Source organism: Silene latifolia, unplaced genomic scaffold, assembly GCF_048544455.1.
Source record: "Silene latifolia isolate original U9 population unplaced genomic scaffold, ASM4854445v1 scaffold_224, whole genome shotgun sequence".
Classification (NCBI taxonomy): Eukaryota; Viridiplantae; Streptophyta; class Magnoliopsida; order Caryophyllales; family Caryophyllaceae; genus Silene; species Silene latifolia.
Window position 1 is genome coordinate 51569 of NW_027413178.1, and position 9905 is coordinate 61473.

Consider the following 9905-nt stretch of genomic DNA (forward strand, 5'->3'; position numbering starts at 1 on the left):
AAAAAAAAATAAATAAAAAAAAATAATAATAACTACCCACTATATCTTCATACAGTACGTTACTACGTTTATTCTTCTTTTTTAAATTACTCCATTTACACCATAATCATCAAAATAAATCATCATATTCATTTAAGTTAAATTGAATATAATTGTGTCTTAGGGTGAATATCACACTAAGTTACATATATTCATCAAATTACCCTATCATATTCACTAATCTCATAATGAATATAATAGTGTTATATGATGAATATCATAGTACCTAATACATATTCATTATGTTACGCTATCATATTCACTAAACTGAAAGTGAATATAATAGTTACATATGATGAATATCACACTAGATAACATATATTCATCAAATTAATACCATATTCACTAAATTGAAAGTGAATATGATAGTATTATATGATAAATATCACGCCCAAAATTACAAATTCAACCATGAATAATGAAAGTGAAAACAGAAAAATTCAATTCAGTTAATAGTATATGCGATATTTTTAGGTTTTAACGTAATTTCAACACTTACCTGATAAAATAATCGATCAAAACAGAAAACGAGATTACAAAACTAATAGGATGGATGAAAAATTAAATTTGTGCATAATTTATTTGTGAATATAGAAGCTGTAGATTTGAAATAGAAAAAAGAATGGTTATTTATTGTAGATGGTAACTGCTTAATAGTGGGAATGTTGAGAGTTTTTATTTTTTATTTTTATATTTTTTTTAATAGGAGGAATATGAAGTACTCTACACCTGGGTGTAGGGTATAAGTATTCCTCCCTGCATTTTTATTAAGACCATACACCATAGTCAGCCAAAAAATTCAGCTTCATCCCATGTCAAACACATCAGAATGAATGCATTAAGCAGTTACGTCCTTCACAGTCACTTGAAACACAATTGGATCCCAAATTAACCAGATCCTACCTCCCTTATGATAACTGACATTAGTATAGATAGACCAATTATCACACACGTTACTTCTAATCTTATTCCAATTCTTATTTTTAACTTGAGTTTCTAATAAATCAAATGAACCTACTTTATTAAGGTTAAGAAACCATTTTAGTGAATTCTGTTTTCTAGTACTATTCATACCCCTTAGATTCCAAAACCCAAAGCTACCCATGATCTGCTTTAGCTTGCTGGATTCACCTCTCTCAATGAGTCATGTCCTAGATTTCTGCAAAGCGAGGTTCAAAGAGTCCATAAAAGACAGTCCACCATATGTAAACAATCTTCTATCCCCAGTATCACCCCTCATTAGTTTAGAAATAAGTCTCCTGGGCATAGATTGTTCAACTACAAGTTCCTTGTAAACAACAGGAGTACTGCTTACCCTTTGTACCATAGGTGTATGTTGTACTAGTTTACTGTATTGCAATTTATTTTCTGTGGCTAAATAGCCTTCTTCAAAGGATTCTAAACCACTGAAGGCCTTTGTTGCTTCTGGTAGGAGGTTTTGGTTGCCACACCTTCCTAACACCCAATGCATTCACCCCCTTCCTGCATATGTCTGCAGTATGACCCATCCTCTTGAAAGCAGCACAGGTAGTGGGTAGCCAATCATAAACCACTTATGCACGTTGAATCTTACCATTTTCATCAATGAAATTCGGCTCATTTGTATATTGTTGGCCAATTTGAATCCCAATCATAACACGAGCATATCCTAAGAATGCTCTAGTCGTCGTAGCATCATCACATTTAATATATTGACCCACAATCCCACTCAACTTCTTTAAGGACTCCACACCCCAAAATTTAATGTCTTAACCCATAAATTTTCATCCCAATTGGAACCCTATAGACATCATGCATGCTTTAGCAGTTCTGCATCCGGTTTCCATTCCTTGTTGATAACAGGTTTGTTGTCACAAATGATGTGTCCATTTTTCAAAACCATTTGTTGTTGCTCTTTCGTTTTGAATCGTACCAGAAAAATCTCATTTGGTAAGAACGAAACCATATCCACCCCATTCGATTGTTATACCCACTTCACAAATCCACTAATCACATTAGTGGGTGGGTTCGCACCAAAGACATAGCAATAGACAGAAGTGGACCAAAACTTAACCTCACTTGTAACATCCTCCTTTGTAAGTCTAAGCAATGGCGGTGCGAGTCATTAGTGTTTGTGTCTCTTGTGCCTTCTCTCGCTAAAAAGTCACTCTTTTGATCTAGCGTGGTTAGTCATGTTCCAGTCACATACTTTTTTTTTGGATTGAATTATGTTGCGATCTTCAATGTCATCTCCCTATGGTAATAAGGTGACATGGATGCTTTAATTACCGTACTATGATATACTCTATGCCTCGCACATTTTGAATGGATAATATGCTTACATGTTATTTGTTATCGTCATATTCTTGTGTAATACGGCTTGGAGGGGACACCTAAGTTGAGTTACTCTCCGCACTGATTGTGGTGTTCATGTTTTCATGAATGACAGGTGAGAGATTGGTGCTTCGCTGTTTATTAAAGACGAGTGAGCTAAGAACGATTGACCTTTTTTTTTTCTATATAGCTTGAACTCGTCCTTTTGGACTAGCCTTTGTAGTTGTTTCGAGATGATCTCGACTGTGTTTATGTTATTGTAATAAAGCTTTTAAACTTACTTAAGTTACTTTGGTTTAAAGTATATGTGAGACTTGTGGTTTGTTTACTTGATAGTTTTAGAAAAAGAAAACCGCTTTCCACCCCTTTTTCCACTGTAATTATATGTTTATTTTATATTGTAACCAGGAGAAATCTCGTTGATTAGGAATGTCATGTTGATTAGGGATGTCGTTGAGGCAGGCCGGTGGGTGGATAAGTGTCCTCGTACTTTATAGAGAAACCATGCAAGTAAAAAGGGATTTTACAATTTTATTCCAAACACAAGGTCAGCTAGAACCAATTGAAAACTAATAAAAGCAATTTCCACAAGGGAAAACAAAAGGTGGTGGAAAGAAAAAGGAAAGACAAACTACTACCAGTACATTAATGGAACATTTGTAATTCTTGATTTTGGATGCATTAACTACTACGTACGAGTACTTTTTTGGTTCAACCCCTAACATCCACTTCAAAGATGATAAAAATACCAGAAATATTCTTAATATACCTACTCCAATATAAAGAACACCAAAAACCAAATTAGGAACAAACTTCCCTCAATCTCGACAAGACTTGGATGATCAAAAAAAACCTAACTCTTGTATTTCAACTCGGACATCTTGAATCCAGGCATGTCGAATGAAGAAGCAAACTTCTCGACATCGGCCTTGAGTTGTTCGATCTCCTTGTTGTTCACCAAACCTTTGTTGAAGTCCTTGAGGAGCTTACCATACTCCTTTTGGATACTCAGAGTGAGTTGCACCGACCTGTGCAGGAACTCTCCTATCTGCTCAAAGTCTTTCTCCAACAACCCTCTTGAAGTCATGGCAGGTGTACCTGTTTAACAACTAACTTGTTATGCAACCACTCTTTACTCCAGTAAAATTCAACCAAATCTTAGTTTAATTCAAGTATTTTTATCTTCATGTGGATAATGGTACAATTTTGAGCTGTTGCCCGAAACATAAATCAATATCGTTAGAGTTGAAGTTTGGTGGAGGAATGCAAAAAATAATATCAATACTCCAAATGACAACAACCAACTTCAACTCTATATAAGAGGTATCGGCGAGGCCTGTCATTTCAATCTATCATACTTCACACAGCAACGGAACTAGGATTCGGAAATGGGAATTCAAAATAGATACTCCCTCCGTCTGAGCTATTTCACTACATTTTCTAAAATATGTGAGAGATTTAGAATTATGTAGCAAATTGACTTAAACAGAGGAAATATATAACATATTAATAGAAGAAGAAAAAACATTTTTCATGTAAGTAATGTATTAAAATCAACAATGTATAATTCTGTATAGTATTTCTGGGATTATGGCATGAGAAGCATACCAATTCGTACACCTCCAGGAGCCAAGGCACTGCTGTCACCAAAAACAGCATTCTTGTTGACAGTGATGTTGCACAGATCACAGAGCTTCTCTACCTTGTTTCCTGTAGAAACATTGTGACAAAATCCATGCTTGTAAATAACATCTCAGGAGTAAGAGCAAAAAGATATTTAAATTGTGAAAAACACAATATATGAAAGGGAAAAATTAAGAACAAACTCGAAATGGTTTTTCAGTTTCGTTCCTTATATAGTGAAAGAAATTAATTGTCACTTGTAACTGAAATTCTATGCAATAATAAGTTAATAACAAAGCGGCATCATAATTAGTGACTATCAGAAAGAACAAGAGCAAATTACCGGTCAATCCAAGAGGTCGAAGATCCCACAAGACAAGGTGGTTCTCGGTTCCACCAGTGACAAGGCTGTACCCCTTGCCCATAAGATAGTTTCCAATAGCAACGGCATTGGCCCTAACTTGCTTGGCATAAGCCTTGAAACCAGGAGACATAGCCTGTTTTAGGGCGACAGCCAAGGCACCAATCTGATGATTGTGAGGACCACCCTGAAGTGAAGGGAAAACTGCAAAGTTGATGCGGTCCTCGAAGTCATACACGGCATCTTCAGGTTGACCCTTCTTTGGTGGTTTGGGACCTTTACGGTAGAAGATCATACCAGCCCGTGGGCCTCTAAGACTCTTGTGTGTAGTGGTTGTGACAATGTCACAGTACTCAAAGGGGCTAGCAGCTTCCTGCATTAAAATGACGAAGGCAAAAATAAATATTTCTGCTTCGCAATGCGTTAAATTCTTAACATCAATACTAGCTAATCCACTTAATGGAAAGTTATTCGATACACAAATAAACCACCAAGGCTTGCATTATCGAGGAGTGTTAATTACCTGGCTTGCATTACCAACAAACCAGAAAGACATTAACATTAACTTCAAGATGTAAATGGAAGAGTATATACGAGCCATACCCCATGATAAACAACCAACATATTGACCAAATCACATACTTCTATACGAGTGGCAGCAATATATCATCAAAGATCACAAAATGCAGAAAAACTGCATCGCATTTATGAAAATGCGAATCCAGTTATAATTCCAGATACTCACAAAATTTTGGAAAAAATACAGATCAGATTGGAACCAGTGAACGGAATCCCGGATCCGATCTTGACAACAACAAATCAACAATAAAACAGCAATAGCAGCAATGTAAACACCAAAAAGATCATACCTCAGCAGCAACAAGGCCACTGATATGAGCCATATCACAGAGCAACAAAGCACCGCACTTGTCAGCAACAGCCCTAAACTTTGCATAATCCCAATCTCTAGGGTAAGCACTACCGCCGCAAATGATCATCTTAGGCCTAAAGTCCAAAGCTTTCTCCTCAAGCTTCTCATAATCAATATATCCAGTTGTGGAATTCACCTTGTAAGGCAAACTTTCAAAGTAAATTGAGGTTGCAGAAATTTTCTTACCCCCAGATGTATAGTAACCGTGTGTCAAATGCCCACCTGAGTGTAGAAAATATTTGTTACTAACATTACAAATCAAAAGCAATGTAACCCACAAATCATAATCAAGCATTTATGTTAGTAGGTTTTTAATCACTTTCAACCCTTCGATACGTTCATGTCACAAAAATATAAATTAGTCGGTCACCTAAAAGACGGTCTCACATCAATAAAATGTACGATCCGTCTAATTCAACAAAAATCCCCACACATTCCCAATACCCAATTAACAACTATTAAAATTAGTCGGTCACCTGAAAGACGATCTCACTGCAATATAATGTACGATAAATCTAATTTAACTAAAATCCCACACATACACAATAGCCAATACCCAATTAACAAAGATTAAACCTAGTCTCCTGAAAGACGATCTCATGACAATATAATGTATGATCCGTCTACTTCAACTAAAATCCCCACACATACCGTATACCCGATTAACAAAGATTAAAATTAGTTGGTCTCCCAAAAACGATCTCACGTCAATTAATGTACGGTCCGTCTAATTCAACTATCCATATATTACGAAGTATGATTTATGGCAGCTACAAATACCCAATAACCATGTAAAAGCTAAAACCAACAAATAACTACTCAAATCAACGATAATCCTATAATGAGACCGTCTTACGAGAATTTGCGACAAAAAATAACATGGCAATAAGCTAACATTATAAAATGTCAGACCTGAGGGTAAATCAAGACCCATGATCCTATCATGTGGGTTCAACACAGCAGTGTAGGCAGCGAAATTGGCAGGACTGCCCGAATAAGGCTGCACATTAACACCCCATTTTTCGGCATCGAGACGATAACACTGCAATGCCCTTGAACGACAAAGATTCTCAATAACATCAATATGCTCATTTCCACCATAATACCGATTTCCAGGCATACCCTCTGAGTATTTATTCGTCAAAGCAGATCCAAGAGCTTCAATCACAGCAAACGAGGTGAAATTTTCAGAAGCAATTAGCTCAATTCCGTGACTCTGACGATGTTTTTCCTTCTCAATTAAGTCATGGATTTCTGGATCGACTTCCTCAAGAGAAGTATTTCCCCATGAATTGACGGGATCCATGGCTAAAGGAGATTGAATTGGAAGTGGGTTTGAGTTTGTTTGGAAAGATTTGGAGGAAAAATGGGGGAAATTAGAGTGAGAAGGTATGCAGACAAGGTGTTTGATGAAATGTTGATGATGGGATATAAATGGGAAGATGTGGGTGGGTGAAATTACACTTTTGTCCTTGGTTAGGATTGGTGAGATTTGGTGGTGCACTACTATTGACATTTTTTTAAAAAGAAAAAAATAGAAAAGAAATTGTTGGTTAAAATTAATTGATTTGTAATTTAGTATGAAGTATGATTGAGGTTTGGTTGGTGAAGAGAGAGGGATGGAGGGAGGAGGAGTGGAGGGCTTGGAGGGGTGAGGGAGAGAGTTAAATTAGAGATCTAAAAAATGGGTGATGCTCAGTGTTGACAACATGGCCTAATTATGTGATTTTTTTCTTAGGGAAGTGTTGTCCACTCGTCCGTCTCTCCCTTTTGGAGTTTTGATTTTTCTTTATGATTTTATGTGATCCTCTTCCCTACTTTGATAATTTTATTCCATGTATACTTTCTCAAGTTAAAGACGTTATTAAGATTAACAGTTCATTTATAATAATAGACGGCCACTATCCGTCTGTAGCTATAAACGAATAGTGACCCTCTCACAGAATTAAAGTGGGAGGGTAAGTGGGGTATCAATTTCCCACCCACTTGCACTATCCACTTTTATTTGTGAAAGGGACACTATCCGTCTATAGATATAGACGGACACTCTATAGGCGGATAGTGTCCGTCTATAATGAGAATTTGTAAGAGCATCCACAATGGTAAGCTAGTTACTAATAGCTTACTTTTGCCACATAAGATTTTCAAGCTAGAATATTTTTAAGCTACAAATTACTACAATGGTAAGCTACTAGCTTAGTGTTGTGGCATAAATACAACCATATGTCAACTACCTTCCACAACACTATTTTAATTAATAAATTTACTTATTTTACCTATAAAATAAAAATTAAAAATATTTAAGTGTTGTTTTAATTGGTAGATTTTTTCTTGTGGACTCATTTGAGCTACTAGCTCCATGGAGCTACTAGCTCAATTTAAGCTAGTACATTTAAAGTGCTCTAATGGTTAAGCAAGTAGCTTAAAAACTTTTTTATTTGCAAGCAAGTCCTTTTGCTTAACCATTAGAGATGCTCTAAAGATTTAATAAGACTCACTTATTTTCATACTGGAACTAAGTCTGAATTTTACTTTAATAGTTTGGAATCTCACTTGGGAGGGGATAAAGTAAATACATTTTTGTTGAACCTTGTAAATTGAAAACTCCGTGTCTCAACATGAGATTAGGGTTGGTTAAACATGCGAGTTAGCCCCGTCAAGCCGCACTCGGCCCCCTTCACGTGTCAGCTTTGACCGCCCGTGTTCAACCCGATCCGACCGCCCCTACTCCAGACCGATTTCGGGTCCACTCCCACCTGGCCAGAACTGCCCTAAGCCCGGCCTTGACCCGCTCCTCAAACCTACCTCGGGCCGGTTCCGGGTCCACTTCTCTCGGCCTGACCCGACATGCCCCCTATCCATGGCCGATACTAGGTCCACTTAACCATGCTCGGGCCACCCCGATTAAGCTCGGTCACACCATTTGACCACCCCTACCTAAGATTCATGGTTCATGAATAGTAAAAATGTGACTGGAAAAGAATCACAAATATTAATGTAAAAATATTTCATGAGTATAAAAATTACACCATGGATAAAGTGGAAAGATTGAGAGTCTCAACTGAATCTTAAAATAAACGGAAATTTCTCATGGTATCCTCGAATTTTGGTAGATTACACATGGTACCCCTCATTTTAAATTTTTACATATAGTACCCCTGTGTTTACCTTTTTCTTTCCCAGAATACCCTTTTGGCCAATTTCCGTCATAATGTCGTTACTCCTATGACTAATTAGATCAGTAATTGAGTATGTTATGTTATTTGTGTTTTATTATTTACGTACTAAATGTTACCTTATTAGATAAAAAAATATATATATATATATATATATATATATATATATATATATATATATATATATATATATATATATATATATATATATATATATATATATATATATAAGGATTTAGGTATTAGATGATGAAATGTTAGTGTATTAGATAACAAAAAAAGGCATCACAAGTCATAGGAGAAACGGCGTTATGACGGAAGTTTGCCAAAGGGTATTTTGGGAATGAAAAAGGTCAACGCATGGGTACCATATGTAAAAACTTAAATAAGGAATACCATGTGTAATCTGCCAACATTCGAGGGTACCATGAGAAATTTCCGTAAAATAAATATAAAATCTTATAACTCATTTGTATAGGAAAGGATTAATTAGGCCATGGTTTTTTGGACTTAAAGTCACTTAATTTAGGTTCACTTCAGATCATATAAGTTCAACTCAGTTCAGATTAGATCTTATAAGTTCAGTTCAGATCCTTTAAGTTCAGTTCAGTTCAAATCCTATAAGTTCAGTTCAATTCAGATCCTATAAGTTCAGTTCAGTTCAGATTCTATAAGTTCAGATCCTATAAGTTCAATTCATATCATATAAGTTCAGTTTAGAAAAGTTATATACAGAGTATTATTTTTAAAAGCCGACGCAAAAACATTTGATATTATTAATTATTCGATACATATATACATTATTATTTTTAAAACAAAATTATCATTCTTGTCATTATTTTTTATCGTAATGTAACCGTAGTATAATGTATGAACAAATCAATGTATATAAAGCGAAAAAATGTTATTATCTTACCTTGTATTTTAGACTATATTTTCTTATCAGCGTTCTCTCTTAGCTGCCCACTAATTTCTTATAAAAATTTTGTTTAATCTCAATAAAAGTTTGCGTTTATTTTAACAATAACAATAATAATAATAATAATAAAAGTTGCGTTTTTATAAAAATAAATAATAAATAATAATAAAAATAACAACAAAAACCAGAACAATAATAATAATAATAATAATAATAATAATAATAATAATAAAGTTAAATTAATTTAAGTTAATTTAAATTCGGATCGTGTAAGTTTAGTTCATATCCTATAAGTTCACTTCAGATCTTATAAGTTCAGTTCAGTTCAGATCATATAAGTTCAGTTCAGTTCAGTTCAGATCCTATAAATTAAGTTCAGTTCAGTTCAGTTCAGTTCAGATCATATAAGTTCACTTCAGTTCAGATCTGTGGACAGCGGGCCGCCCACGGGGGCGCTTGGTGAGAAACCGGGAACAAGCGTTTGCATTTTGTATGGAGTCGCCACCAATTTTTATGGGAAATTGGAACCGTTCGAATACCTCG

At 35.3% G+C, this 9905-nt stretch overlaps 1 protein-coding gene across 1 annotated transcript; it reads right to left on the minus strand.

Annotated features, from left to right (window-relative positions):
• Positions 1-2863: 2863 nt before the first annotated feature.
• Positions 2864-7003, minus strand: LOC141638898 (serine hydroxymethyltransferase 4-like). Its single transcript, XM_074448078.1, has 5 exons — positions 6180-7003; positions 5206-5489; positions 4319-4709; positions 3961-4062; positions 2864-3450 (listed from the first exon to the last, which is right to left on the minus strand). The coding sequence occupies exons 1-5, from the start codon at positions 6781-6783 to the stop codon at positions 3206-3208; spliced, it is 1626 nt and encodes a 541-aa protein (XP_074304179.1). The 5' UTR covers positions 6784-7003; the 3' UTR covers positions 2864-3205.
• Positions 7004-9905: the final 2902 nt, after the last annotated feature.